This window comes from Asparagus officinalis, chromosome 8 (assembly GCF_001876935.1).
Source record: "Asparagus officinalis chromosome 8, Aspof.V1, whole genome shotgun sequence".
NCBI classification, from domain to species: Eukaryota; Viridiplantae; Streptophyta; class Magnoliopsida; order Asparagales; family Asparagaceae; genus Asparagus; species Asparagus officinalis.
Genome location: NC_033801.1, coordinates 73872243 through 73887993, shown reverse-complemented (window position 1 = coordinate 73887993; position 15751 = coordinate 73872243). Strand labels below are relative to the sequence as shown.

General features: G+C 40.8%; 1 protein-coding gene across 1 annotated transcript; it reads left to right on the top strand.

Moving 5' to 3' along the window:
- LOC109821374 (cytochrome P450 94B3-like) lies at nucleotides 12255-14706 on the top strand. The gene is made up of 2 exons (XM_020387564.1): nucleotides 12255-12450; nucleotides 13030-14706. The coding sequence occupies exons 1-2, from the start codon at nucleotides 12255-12257 to the stop codon at nucleotides 14142-14144; spliced, it is 1311 nt and encodes a 436-aa protein (XP_020243153.1). The 3' UTR covers nucleotides 14145-14706.

Below are 15751 nucleotides of genomic sequence, written 5' to 3'. Positions count from 1 at the left end.
GGATTGAGAACTGAACTTCGGAGTTTTGGAGCTTTAAAGACTTGGACTTTTTAGATCTGGTTCTTGGCGATCATCCACGTCAAATAAGGCAGGAGTTCGAGAGAGATCAGATCTGAGATCCACACGATCATCCTCCGGATCAAAACTTGGTTTTTAATCCCGAGAAGAGTATCGATTTCGCTTGGTCGATTTCGATTACTTAGGGCTATTATTTCCTTGGTGAAATAATCCCCTCGGCTGTTATTTCCTTCGTGAAATAACACCCGTCATACCGTATAGATCCGACCGGATCAAGATCGCGCGGTGGTCCACGGATTAACCCCGGCGCAGGCAAAGAACCCACACAAGCAAGAGACCGTAAAACAGGATCTTGCGATTTGTTCGAGAAAAGAAAAGTTGTAATTTTTCTTTTTTCTTTGATTTTGTTGTAACCGGATCTTATAAAAAGACCGGATCTTTTGTAACCGATAAACTGTTGCTTAAGAAGACAATGACGTCAATGAAAATGATTTTCCCCGCGAACAGTAACCATTCTTTTTCTAAGCAGTTAGAGAGAATAAATCAAACACGATTCTTTCATTATAACAAATTTCCACCAAACAATATGCTCGACATGTTGCAAGGTGCTAAAGTCATCTTAAAAATTGATCTTCGGAGTGGTTATCATCAACTTAGACTTAGACCCCAAGATGAATGGAAGACGACTTTCAAAACTAAAGAGGGGCTTTACGAGTGGCTTGTCATGCCATTCAGACTTTCCAATGCACCCAGTACATTCATGAGGCTTATGAATCAGGCTCTGAAGCCACTTATTAATAAATTTGTTGTTGTCTATTTTGACGATATCCTAATTTATAGTAAGTCTGAAACTGAGCATGTTGAACACTTGAGGGGAGTTTTACGAATATTGTAGGACAATGAACTTTATGTGAATCTAAAGAAGTGCAATTTTATGCTTCCTAAACTGCTATTCTTGGGATATGTCGTATCTGGCGATGGCATATAAGTGGAGGAGGAGAAAGTGCGAGCAATCCATGATTGGCCCCGACTAACATCGTGGGTGAAATTCACAGTTTTCATGGTCTTGCCATGTTCTATAGGTGGTTCAACTGGAATTTTAGTTCCATCATGAAACCTATTACAGAGTGTATGAAGAAAGGGAAATTTTAGTGGGGTGAAGAGGCAGACACCAATTTTGCAATTATTAAGGAGAACCTGACCATCGGCCCTATCCTTGTCTTACTAGATTTCAGTAAGGCATTTGAACAAGAGATGGACGCCTTTGTTATCGGCATTGGTGCAGTTCTATCACAATCGGGTCATCCTATAGCTTTTATTAGTATAAAACTATGTGATGCAAGGAGGAAGTGGGCCACTTATGAGATCGAGTTGTATGCAGTTGTCCGGGCAATTAAGCATTAGAAGCGATATTTATTTCAGTAAGAATTCATGCTGAATGCAGATCATGAGACTCTAAAAAATATGAATAGTCAGAAAAGTCTTAATCGGATGCATCCTCATTGGGTGGTTTAATTACAACATTTTACTTCTATAATCAAACACAAAAGTGGGCAACATAATAAGGTAGCTGATGCTTTGAGTTGTCAGGCAAATTTGTTGGTGACTATACAGAATGAAGTAATAGGGTTTGACTATCTCAAAGAGTTGTACCAAGATGATGTTGACTTCAAAAATGAGTGGGTACGGTGCAACACGGGAGATGTGGCTGGTCCTTTCATGTTGCAAGACGGGTTTCTATTTTACAAAGACTGGTTGTGCATCCCACAAGGATCCATGCGAGAAATGTTGATTGCAGAATTTCATCAAGGGGGTCATTTTGGCAGGAATAAAACAATTGCTATGGTGGAAAAACGTTACTATTGGCCACAGTTGAAGCGTGATGTCTCTCGAATAGTGCAGAATTGTATGATTTGTCAAACTAGCAACGGACAGTCTCAGAATACAGGATTATACACGCCTTTACCTATTCCTATAGCTCCTTGGGAAGATCTTTTTATGGATTTTGTGTTGCAACTACCACGTACAAAAAGTGCTCATGATTCTATTTTTATAGTGGTTGATCGATTTGCAAAGATGGCACATTTTATCTTGTGTAAGAAAACTTCAGATGGTGCTCACATTGCCGGGTTACTTTTTCAAGAGGTGGTTCGCCTGAATGGTATTCCAAAATCCATAACTTTAGATCAGGATACCAAGTTTCTTAGTCATTTTTGGCGTTCATTGTGGTATATGTTTCGGACTGAGTTGCAGTTCAATAGTTCTTTTCATCCCAAAATAGATGGGCAAACTAAAGTGGTCAATTGGACCGGACCCTAGGGTCAATTATTTGGTGTTTGTACAGTGACAGACTAAAGCAGTGGGATTTGACTCTTACTCCTACTGAGTTTGCATTTAATAACGTAGTCAATCGCACAACTAGTAAGACTCTGTTCGAGATTGTGTATCAACGACCTCCACCACACACATAACGTAGTCAATCGCACAACTAGTAAGACTCTGTTCGAGATTGTGTATCAACGACCTCCACCACACACACTTGATTTGATACCTTTACCAAAATTAGACTCTGTTCGAGATTGTGTATCAACGACCTCCACCACACACACTTGATTTGATACCTTTACCAAAATTGCCGGGATATAGTATTGTTGCTGAACATCTAGCTGCGAAGATTGATGAAATACAGGTTGAGGTCAAGCATAACATTGAAGCGTCCGAACAGGAGCTTCAATGTTATGAGCCCAAACAGGAGCTTCGCGAGGACCAGATTGAACGTGGCCCTCAATGGCGCGTTTTACAGCCAAAACGCGGATCTCAAGTCTACGTTGAAAGTGAACTTCAGCTTTGTGTTTCCCAGTCAAAACGCGACACTCGCGTCGACACTAAAGAACGCGACCCTCACGTTGCCAAACCAAAATGCGGACCTCGCGTTTCAAGTGCCAAATGCGACCATCGCATTTCATTGATAAAAAGTCCATGGATTCAAGGTATCTCAACCAGATCCATGTTCACCAAGAGCAAGTCCTATCCAATCATAGACTGGGGGTTCTAATTCAAACCTCACGGTCAGTGAGTAACTCTTCTCGAGTTTCTGTAAGAGATTTGAGAGAGTTCATATCGAGAGAAAGACCGATGCAATAAGTCATTCGTTCATTCCAATGTGAACGACTGATTCTTACGGTCCTCTCGAAATGTCAATGCTGCTCATATGCGGCCAAACCATTGGTATTCGACCAATTAACAAACGTTGCCTTGCCCAACCAACGACGACGTTCGTACAAGAAGAAGTCTCCAGAGACCGAATATCCTAAGGTCACTATCAATGTGATCGGCAGAGGGAAAGCCTCAGGTCCTAGTTCCGATGATTCTGAGACAAGTCGTTCACCGACCGTTAGAAAAATTGCTAACGAGTTTGAAGGAATCTACCAACACACTCGGATACGAACAGGAGCCATTCCCCCTGTCAACTATCGGAGGTTAGCCAGAGGAACCAATTCCGATGATGAACACTCAGCCATTGCAGAGTCCCAATCATCAAGTTCTTTTGTTGAATATGAGAGCTCCGCTTATATGACGGGAAACCATGAAGATCTCGTGAAGAGACTTGATGAGCAGGAGGCCATGCTCAAATCTCAGCAGGAGGCCATCAATGAACTCTTGGCCCTGATGAATTAAATCGTCGCAGACAAGGCCAAATCTCAGAAGACAGATTCGCCACCCAGGTAAGAATCTTCCCGAAGAGGAAGAATGTCTTCATCCCGACTTCACACAAGCAAAGGGAAGGAAAAAGTGGTTGATGGTGCTGCTTCTGATCAAGAAGCCCGTAACCTGAAATCTTCCTCTGATGAAGGAAGAGAGATGGAGAACGAGCAGAATCTCCAGTCTGCCAAAATGGAAGAATTGGAAGCCCGTCTCAAAGCCATTGCTAATAGAAACGAGCTTCAAGATGAGGGAGTTACCAGGCCCTATCCTACCAAATGAGATGCAACCCCTTATCCTCCAAAGTTTGAGGTCCCGACGTTACAAACTTTTAACGACACAGGATCACCGAACCAACATATCTATCATTTCAAGTCATAAACTAGGAATGTGATATCAAATGACGCTATATTGGCTCGATTGTTCATTGGTGCTCTCAAGGGAGTTGCCTTTGAATGGTTCAGGAAACTGCCTGTCGAATGTATCCAAAAGTGGGCAGATCTAGAGAGACTCTTCCTGTCAAGATTCTTTAAAGAGGATACAGAAGTCTCCATCCATACCCTTCTTACCACTAAGCAGAAGAAGAGGGAGTCTGTCAAAGCCTTCGTCAAGAGTTTTCGAAACATAACTCTGCGATGTTCATCAGGTATGACACGGTCTACACTGGTGGAGACCTGTCGACACAACTTGCAAACCGACCTCCTAGCTCAAATAGGAGTTGCAGAATATCGTTCCTGGAGATAACTAATCTCTCAAGGCGAACAGGCTCAAAAGATTATTGCTAGGATCAAAGCTGAAGAACAAAGTAGGCAGGATCAACCTGAGCAATTGGACCAAGCCCAATCTTCTCAGTCAGAAGGAGAAGATACTACGGCCACTGAAGCCAATTCTCTTTAGTAGGATGGTAGATCCAACAACTATCACGTTAACAATTACCTCTGATAGTCAAACTCGTTAGATAGTGGCCCACTAGGCGATGTGCATGTCTACCCTTTTTCCCCCTGCACTTATTCAAGACTGGGGGTTGGTTTATTTGTAGTTCTTTGAATTATGAATAATAAATTTTCTGAGTTTTCAAGTTTAATAGAATACCTCTGTCAACCACGAAGTCTACCAAAACTATCACGTTAATGATTACCTCTGACAGTCAGTTTTCTTCCAAATTCCATCAACTTGCCAATCTTCTTCAATAGGATGGCAGGTTCACAAAACTATCACGTTAACAGTTACCTCTGATAGTCAAACTCATCAGATAATGGCCTACCAGGTGATGTGTCCCTATTCCGACTTCATGGATAGTGCCCCACTAGGCGATGTACCTTGTCTACCTCTTTTTATTCCCTTGCTAAGTCTTAATCAAGACTGGAGGTTGGTTACTTAGAATCTATTGAATTAAGAGTAACAAAACTTTCATATCATCGAGTTAACATTACACTTCTGACGATCATCACCCCCACAGAGTATGAATGCAACTTGCATCACTCCTAATTTATTACGTTAACAATATAGGATGATAAGTCCTCAAAATTACTCAAATCGCAATCTTCACAAACAAGACACAGTCTTCAAAATCTTGTTCAAATCACAAGTATCAAAATTCATCGCTTCTGGTGATAAACTCACCTAGCAAGTTTCCCCAGCGAGACGCTAATTCCCAAAATCTTGTGCAAGTCACAAGTACAAATTCCTGTCAGGTTAATATCACACCTCTGATAACTAATCAACTTATCAATCCTCTTTAATAGGATGATAAGTCCAAAAAGTTTCTCCAATCGCAACACAAATCCTATCACGTTAACACTAAACCTCTGACAAAATCCACTTATCAATCCTCTTCAATAGGATGATAAGTCCACAAAGTTGCTCCAATCGTAACAAAAATATTGTCACGTTAATATCAAACACCTCTGACAAAATCCGCTTATCAATCCTCTTCAATAGGATGATAAGTCCACAAAGTTGCTCTAATCGCAACACAAATCTTATCATGTTAACATCACACCTCTGACAAAGTCCACTTATCAATCCTCTTCAATAGGATGATAAGTCCACAAAGTTGCTCTAATCGCAACAAAAATCTTGTCACGTTAATATCAAACACCTCTGACAAAATCCACTTATCAATCCTCTTCAATAGGATGATAAGTCCACAAAGTTGCTCCAATCGCAACACAACTCTTGTCACATTAACATCACACCTCTGACAATCCACTTATCAATCCTCGTGAATAGGATGATAAGTCCACAAAGTTACTCCAATCGCAACACAAATCCTGTCATGTTAACACCAAACCTCTGACAATTAACTTATCGACTCATCAATAGAGCGATAGGTCCTTAAAGTTGCTCTGATCACAACAAGTTCCCGTCATGTTAACACCAAACCTCTGATAAAATCCACTTATCGACTCTCCTCAATAGAACGATAGGTCCATAAACCCGTCAAGTTAACATCACACATCTGACGACCAAATCAACTTATCGACTCTCTTTAATAGAGCGATAGGCCTATAAAATACTGTTAGGTTAACATAACATCTCTAACAGTCAAACCTCCCAATGAACTTGTTAATCCTTTTTCAACAAGGGTAACAAGTTTTCATTTTAAAATCCCCAGCGGATTAAAAATTTTCCAGAGTTATCCTAGTGATAATGAAGAAAATTTCTGAATTTTACTCTAAGTGAAAATTCATGGGAAGTTAATACTACACTTCTGGCACTTCCAACTTTCTTTCAGTGTTTCAAGTAACACAGGAAGAAATAGCGAAAAAGCCTACATATTCAATATCGTAGCACCAAAATCTATGCCTTTCACGCATGGGAGACTTTATCTTAATCCCTAATTAGAGATAAGTCTGCATCTAACACATGCTACCGGGTAGCCTATTCCCATAATAATGGCAAAGCCTACGTGTTCAATATCGTAGCAGGTTGTTATTAATAACACCAGAATCCATGCCTTACACGCACGAGGAACTTTATCCCAAATCCTAAGTGGGGATAAGCCTACGCCTAACACGCATTACCGGTTAGTCTTTTGCTGTGAAAAAGATACCATAATCTATACCTCACAAGCATGAGGGACTTTATCTTGATCCCTAATTAGAGATAAATCTACGCCTAACACGCGTTACCGGTTAGTCTTTTTCCGTGAAAATGACAAAGTCTATGTATTCAAAATCATAGCATCAAGTCTAAAAGGGTTCATTCTCTTAGCACAACATTACATGTGGAACGAACTTAGACAATCCACATGCTAGCCCGACTCAAACGGTAGTCGGTAAAGGCTTATCAAATCTATTGATGTCTGAGGGTTTGCCAAAAATCCTATGCAGGTTCGTAGGTCCATTAGCTTAATGGATGTGAGCCGAGACTTGAGACAGATGAGCTAAAGACAAGTCTCAAAGACTTTGTAAAAAAATGCATGAGAGCCACCTCCGCATCTCAAGTCGAAACGCCAAGGTCAGACCCGCGTTGCATACACCAAAACACCGAGTCACACCCGTGTTCCAAATTCAAAATGCAAGGGTGAGACCCGCGCCTCAAGTTCAAAATGCAGGGGTCCACCCCTGCATTCCAGAAGCAGGATTATGACGCATACCTTCACACAGGTCCTACGTGGCAAATCCCTTCAACCAAGATGCCTTTGAAGAGAGTGCAGAGAACGACTCCTTTATGACAAGGAATCAACAGCTCCAAGATCAGAGTTGAGATCCAAAGTATTCTGAAAATTCGTCCCAGTCAACCATGAACTTTTGAAAACTTTAGAGGGGGTTCTGTAGGCTGTCTAAAAATCACAACAGATAGCTAATCCCTATCAAACACCGACGATAAAAGTTATAATCTGACGACTTCCGGAAGGTTACAATTTAAAAACTTTCACGTAGATCGATGAAGGTTATAATCTGATGACCTTCGCAACAATTGATGAAAGCTCTAATCAACAGCCTTCACAATCAACATCGGGAGTTACAATCTGACGACTCTCATATTTTTGAGGAGCCAAGATGAAGATTACTGAAAAATGGTCTTTTCAACGCTCTACAGAAGAAGCTATAAGTCATTAGCTCCTTCTAAAACATGGAATTCACCCTCGCGTATCAATTCCTGAAACGCAGGTGACCCCCACGTTTCCAAACTTCAACAAGCAAAACGCAGGCGACCCCCGCGTTTCAATTCTTGAAACACAGGCGATCCCCGTGTTTCCAAGCTTCAACAAATAAAACACAAGTGACCCCACATTTTTCAACACCCAGTGGGTACCCAACTCCGCATCTCTAATCCTAAGACGCAGAGTTAGGGTCCTGAACGCCAACTTGGGCATTGTTTGACTCATTCAACATGAGCTAAACGGTTCTAAAACCATTTCCCACGATTTGGAGGCGGTTACACCCCATTATGGAGATATTTTAGGGGGGATTACACCCCTTAAACCCTTGAACAGTTTTAGAATTGTTTCCCATGATTTGAGGGTGGTTACACCCTACGTAGGAGCGAATTAAGGGGGCGGTTATATCCCTTAATCCTCTATAAATAACTAAAAATCAATTCAGTTCAAGGTTTTTCATGCAGAGGGGATTTTTTGGCTCTGGGATTGATCCTTCTGTTTGGGCAGCAAAGAAGAGATCTTCGGCTGATTTTTTGGGGAATTACTGGAGCTTCTTGTAGCGACAAAGTTCCTTGGAGCCTTCGGCCTTGGCTTGTCAAACCGATTTTCGGTTAAATCAACTCTTTCATAGAGTTTCAAACTCGTTCAGAGTTATTAACTCATCAAGAGTTCTAAACCTTGCTTTACAAGTTCTCCACAGTGTCAAATCGTGAAGAGGAGATACCGTTCCAGCGAATCAAGACGTTCGGATCGTCAACGGAGAACAAACTCGATGCGAGCATTCGAGGGAGGCACTCCATCATCATCGTGAAGAACCCAGAATTAAACAAAGGGGAGAATCCAGATCATTCTCCTCTCTTTTGTAATCAGGAAATCCAATTATAATCGAGATTGAGAAGGTTGTAACCATTCTTTTTCTAAGCAGTTAGAGAGAATAAATCAAATACGATTCTTTCATTATTACAAATTTCCACCAAACAATATGCTCGACATGTTGCAAGGTGCTAAAGTCATCTTAAAAATTGATCTTCAGAGTGGTTATCATCAACTTAGACTTAGACCCGAAGATGAATGGAAGACGACTTTCAAAACTAAAGAGGGGCTTTACGATTGGCTTGTCATGACATTCGGACTTTTTAATGCACCCAGTACATTCATGAGGCTTATGAATCAGGTTCTGAAGCCACTTATTAATAAATTTGTTGTTGTCTATTTTGACGATATCCTAATTTATAGTAAGTCTGAAACTGAGTACGTTGAACACTTGAGGGGAGTTTTACGAATATTGTAGGAGAATGAACTTTATGTGAATCTAAAGAAGTGCAATTTTATGCTTCCTAAACTGCTATTCCTGGGATATGTCGTATCTGGCGATGGCATACAAGTGGTTGAGGATAAAGTGCGAGCAATCCGTGATTGGCCCCGACTAACATCATGGGTGAAGTTTGCAGTTTTCATGGTCTTGCCATGTTCTATAGGTGCTTCATCTAGAATTTTAGTTCCATCATGAAACCTATTACAGAGTGTATGAAGAAAGGGAAATTTTAGTGGGGTGAAGAGGCAGACACCATTTTGCAATTATTAAGGAGAACCTGACCATCGCCCCTATCCTTGTCTTACTAGATTTCAGTAAGGCATTTGAACAAGAGATGGACGCCTTTGTTATCGGCATTGGTACAGTTCTATCACAATCGGGTCATCCTATAGCTTTTATTAGTGTAAAACTATGTGATGCAAGGAGGAAGTGGACCACTTATGAGATCGAGTTGTATGCAGTTGTCCGGGCAATTAAGCATTGGAAGCGATATTTATTTTAGTAAGAATTCATGTTGAATGCAGATCATGATACTCTAAAAAATATGAATAGTCCGAAAAGTCTTAATCGGATGCATCCTCATTGGGTGGTTTAATTACAACATTTTACTTCTGTAATCAAACATAAAAGTGGGCAACATAATAAGGTAGCTGATGCTTTGAGTTGTCGGGCAAATTTGTTGGTGACTATACAGAATGAAGTAATAGGGTTTGACTATCTCAAAGAGTTGTACCAAGATGATGTTGACTTCAAAAATGAGTGGGTACGGTGCAACACGGGAGATGTGGCTGGTCCTTTCATGTTGCAAGACGGGTTTCTATTTTACAAAGACTGGTTGTGCATCCCACAAGGATCCCTGCGAGAAATGTTGATTGCAGAATTTCATCAAGGGGGTCATTTTGGCAGGAATAAAACAATTGCTATGGTGGAAAAACGTTACTATTGGCTACATTTGAAGCGTGATGTCTCTCGAATAGTGTAGAAGTATATGATTTATCAAACTAGCAACGGACAGTCTCAGAATACAGGATTATACACACCTTTACCTATTCCTGTAGCTCCTTGGGAAGATCTTTCTATGGATTTTATGTTGCGACTACCACGTACACAAAGAGCTCATGATTCTATTTTTATGGTGGTTGATCGGTTCGCAAAGATGGCGCATTTTATCCTGTGTAAGAAAACTTCAGATGGTGCTCACATTGCCGGGTTACTTTTTCAAGAGGTGGTTTGCCTGCATGTTATTCCAAAATCCATAACTTTAGATCGGCATACCAAGTTTCTTAGTCATTTTTGGCGTTCATTGTGGTATATGTTTCGGACTGAGTTGCAGTTCAATAGTTCTTTTCATACCAAAATAGATGGGCAAACTAAAGTGGTCAATTGGACCCTAGGGTCAATTATTTGGTGTTTGTACAGTGACAGACTAAAGTAGTGGGATTTGACTCTTGCTCCTACTGAGTTTGCATTTAACGTAGTCAATCGCACAACTAGTAAGACTCTGTTCGAGATTGTGTATCAACGACCTCCACCACACACATAACGTAGTCAATCGCACAACTAGTAAGACTCTGTTCGAGATTGTGTATCAACGACCTCCACCACACACACTTGATTTGATACCTTTACCAAAATTAGACTCTGTTCGAGATTGTGTATCAACGACCTCCACCACACACACTTGATTTGATACCTTTACCAAAATTACCGGGATATAGTATTGTTGCTGAACATCTAGCTGCGAAGATTGATGAAATACAGGTTGAGGTCAAGCATAACATTGAAGCGTTCGATGCTACATATAAACAATCTGCTGATAAGGGTCGTTGGCCTTAAGTGTTTGTTGAATGTGACTTGGTGATGGTGCATTTGCGTAAGGAGAGATTTCTCATAGGAACATATAATAAGCTGAAACCGAAGAAGATTCGGCCTTGCAAGACTTTAAAGAAGATTAATGACAATGCCTATATTGCCGACCATCCAGATGGGTAGGCGATTTCTCCGACATTCAATGTTGTAGATTTGTTCCAATAATTCCTTGATGATACTCTTTATCCTAAAATGTCCTCGAGAACGAGTCCTTTTCAAGCAGGGGTGAGTGATGTAGGACAAAAAGCTATGTAGGTTCGAAAAATAAGATTAGGAAATAAATTCAATGATAGAGTCAAATTAGGTTAGGAAACAGATTCAATTTTGATTCATGATTTGTTTCCTCTATTATAGATAGTCTTTTTTGGGTAGGATTTGATACTTTTTTCTTTGTAATTCTAGTATTATTAGGAGTCTTGTTTGTTTTTCTATTTAAGAAGAGTCATGTAACCAAAAGAATATATCTTTGAATTAAATAAAACTTTTCTTGAAGAAAGTTTTTGTGTGTTTTCTTGAGTTTGTGGAAGAAGTTCTTATGGCAAGGCTTCTTTGTTTTCGCCTTTGCGTCAGTTCACCTGAATCCCAACCCGATTTAATTGGCTTATAAAGACCAAGCCCAAGAATCTACCCAAAACCAGTCGTTTAACCTAACTCATCATAGACGAGTAACACCACGCCCTAATTAGTTCTAAATCTCAATTATCACTGGCTTGATTATACCGTAAAAACAAGATGAAACAAAAATACCAAAATAGTTTAAGCACAAATTAAAAATATCTTATAGCCCTTTTTCGAAGCAGCCCGTTCTTCAAAAAACTAAAGTGCAGCTTAATGAAGAAACGGTGATGATGTTGAATCTAAGGTAGACTTTTTTTGCTAAAATGATTTGAAGATGCTGAGCCGTATGAGAAAGCATTTGACGAGGATCAGAATGTTCAAATCACAAATCAATTCTTCTTCATAAACGCTAGAATAAGCTCTCTCTTTGTTCTCTCTAAAGATCTCCTTTTCTCACAGCATAGAATCTCAACAAAATATGATCTCTTCCTTTAAAGAAAAATTGTAGAATGCCAAGTGCTTTTAAGAGAGATAAAATAATTAAGAGATGAACTAATTTACTTGCCTTTAAAGAAAAATTGTAGAATGCCAAGTGCTTTTAAATTATGAGATGAACTAATTTATCCTATACAAAGATGCAATATTTATATATGAAAGGAGAATGAGAGGGGCTTGAATGCAAATATGACCGTTGCATTTTTTGAACTGTTGCTTGTCACTGTAGATATAAGGATTCTCTCTATTGTCTTTGATTTGAAAGATGCTCACAAGGACCCTATATTTGGAATATGGGATAGGGAGCTTGCAAGGACAAGGGATGAGGAGCCACTTGGAGTTGCTCAGACAAACGCTCTTGTAGGGACTTTGATTATTCAGTCACGTTAGTACTCAGACAAACGCTATTGTAGGGACTTCGATTATTCAGTCACGCTCAGCTTATTTTTCAACGTCTCCATGTGCTCCGCATATTCAGCTTTTAACCTTACCTAGATCTCGTGCAGCGCGTGGCTGGATATATTTCATTCCTCTCCTTAAATTTTTTCCCCCCATTCAAATTGATCTTGGAATCCTAAAAAAAAAAAAAAAAAAAAAAAAACCCGGATTCAAGATGGAGATTCTTCTCCCCCTCTTCTGGCTTGGCTCATCCTTCACGCTTCCTCATGCTTACTTTCTTATTCGGCCGCCGCTCTACTTGCTCAACATCCACCCTCTGATTCGAAACCTCCCCACAATCATCAAGAAGCAGCCATAGGCTAGCGGACTGGGCTTCCGATCTATCTCCTCGCAAGCTCCACCGGCACAGCTCACGGTCGCCCTCTCGTGCTCACCTCGAGCCTCTCAACGTCGAACACATAAGCAAATCCATTCCACAACTTCCCCAAGACCAGGATCGTCACCGGAACCTTCCACGACCTCCTCGGCCAACGGATCATCAACGTCAACGGCCGAGCAGTGTGAGCGGGGTCACAGCGCAAGACGGCGAGCTACGAGTTCAGCACCGGCTCCCTCCGCACCTTCATACTCGACAAGGTCCTGCGCGCGGCCGAAGAGAGGTTGATCCCTCTGCTGCAGACGGCAAGCGTCGAGGGAGGGGCTGTTGATCTCCAAGACGTGCTCGAGAGGTTCGCATTCGATAATATCTGCTCGATAGCTCTTGAACGTGATCCAGATTGCCTTTCGAAAGCGAGCGAGAGCGGAGAGAGACTCTACCGCGCGTTTGAGGACGCGGGCTACCTCAGCGTGGAAAGGGCCAAGCTCCCCTTTCCCCTCATATGGAAGTTCAGGAAGTTACTTAACATCGGATCGGAGAAGAAACTGAGGGAGTCCATGTCGACAATCCACGAGCATTTCACCGACTGTATCCGCAGGCCGACGGGGTCCGAAGAGAAAGGGGGCTTCTTATCGAAGTTCAGGAAAGACGGAGCAAACTCGGACGAGCTTATCCGTGATATGCTGATAAACTTTGTGATTGCAGGCCGCGACACGACCCCTTCGGCGCTCACCTGGTTCTTTTGGCAAGTATCTTCAAGACCGGATGTAATCGGTAGGATTCGGGAGGAGATTAGACTTATCAGAGCAAGCCGGGAAATCAGTCGATCTTTCACATTCGAGATGATTCAGGAGTTGAATTACCTACAAGCAGCAATCTCAGAGTCAATGAGGTTATACCCTCCGATATGTCTGTTGACACGAGAGTGCGGGGCGGACGATGCTCTACCCGATGGGACTATCGTGAAGAAAGGATGGACGGTGATGTACAGCCCGTTGGCGATGGGGCGAACAAAGGGGATATGGGGGGAGGATTGCTTGGAATTTAAGCCTGAGAGATGGTTGGTCGACGGGGTATTCCGACCGAAGAGTGCGTTTGAGTATACAGTGTTTCACACGGGGCCGAGGATGTGTCCGGGGAGGGAGATGGCTTTCCTGCAGATGAAGATCGTGGCAGCGAGCATTTTGGAGAGGTTTGAGATGGAGGTGGGAGAGGAGAGGGGGGAGCACCAGGTTCATATAGCGTTGAGAATGGAAGGAGGATTGCCTGTGAGAGTCATGAAGAGAAGGGATAGCAACGGTTGATTATTGATGAGCAATTTAAGGTATTTTCCGTTGGGGTTATTTGCAGACGTAGTTATTTAGTGTATTTTCGGGGAGATTTAGTGATAGGATCGCAAGTGTATTTTCTAATAAAAATAGATCAAGGGCAGTGATAGAGTAGTTTGATCCTCTTAGCACTGGAGGTTTACCTACAACGAACATAAATGGGGTTTGGAGTAGGATTTTGATCGGGCGGATCAATGCTCGGCTCAATTCAGCTGAAGTTTCTGTTGCAGACAATGGCTTGCTTGGGGTAGTGAACTTTCGTACCCAAGAGTGATCTTCATCAAGGAGATCCTCTCTCACCATTGATTTTTGTTTTAGTGGACGGTGGCCTGAGTCATATGATTAATAATTGAAGATGAACAAGTGCTCAGGGATCGGATCGGAAACCCAAAATTGGTGACTTTCAGTCTCATTTTCAAATTCTAAGTTAATATTATGAGAATAAGATCTTACCTTGTTTTAATGTTGTGGTTGCAATTTTGTTGATTTTTGAGGAATTTAGTGCCGATTTATGGGGGAAAAAAATTGAAATTTGTTATGATGTTGGAATTGAGATCTCACTGTAATTCCCTATATTGTTAACTGAAAAATGTTAGCTTTAACTTAAGGTAATTTTACTCTGGTTTAACCAACACACTTGAAATCAGTCTACCCCTTTTTATGATTTTGGCAGCTTCAGCTGCACATAATTTATAAGGCGCATGAGGATTTTCAATAGTCCAAGGAGTCTAATATAGGTTAAAGGCTGTAATGCAAAGTTTAAGGTTTAGGGGCTGTTTGTTTGCCTAAAAAAAAGAAGGAAACCAAAGAAATGGAAAACTATTTCTCAAAAAAGTTATTTTGGGAATGTTTGGTTGGCTAAAAAAGATGGAAGTCAAAGAAATGGTGATGAGATGATGTTAGTTGTCATCTTATTATAGGATGATGTGAGTGATTTTTTAAGAAAAATTGTTTTGATGTTGTTTGGTTGGCGAAAAAAATAAGGAAATGGATTATAAGAAACATATTTCTTATAATAGGTTGTTTTCTTTTGTTTGGTTCATTCTTAAAATTAAGAAAATAGATGAGATGAGATGGGTTGTCATTATATTATTGGATGATGTGACCCACAATTAAGAAAATCGTTTTCCTAACTTTTTGAGAGGAAATGAGTGGAAATGAAATGTTAATGAGATGCGATGAGTTGTCACCATCTTATTGGATGATGTGAGTGATTTGAAATGATGAGATGAGTTGAGTGATGTTGTGAATGAAAATAATGTTTTATTAGATGTGGTGGATGAGTTGTTGGATGAAAATAATATTTTATTAGATGTGGTGGATGAGTTGTTTGATGAAAATAATATTTTATTAGATGTTGTGGGTGATTTTTAGGGATGGAAATGAATACAATTGTACTTCTTGAGATTTTTACTTTTTCATTTATATTTCTTGGTTTTTAGGAAATAACCAAACAGACCCTTAGGGGCTGTTTGTTTCGTTTCCCCCATAATCCAAAACCCACTTTCCTTCACTTTTTCACTTTCCCCCACTTTCCAAAACCCATTTTCCTTCACTTTCTCCATTTTCCTCCAATAATATTG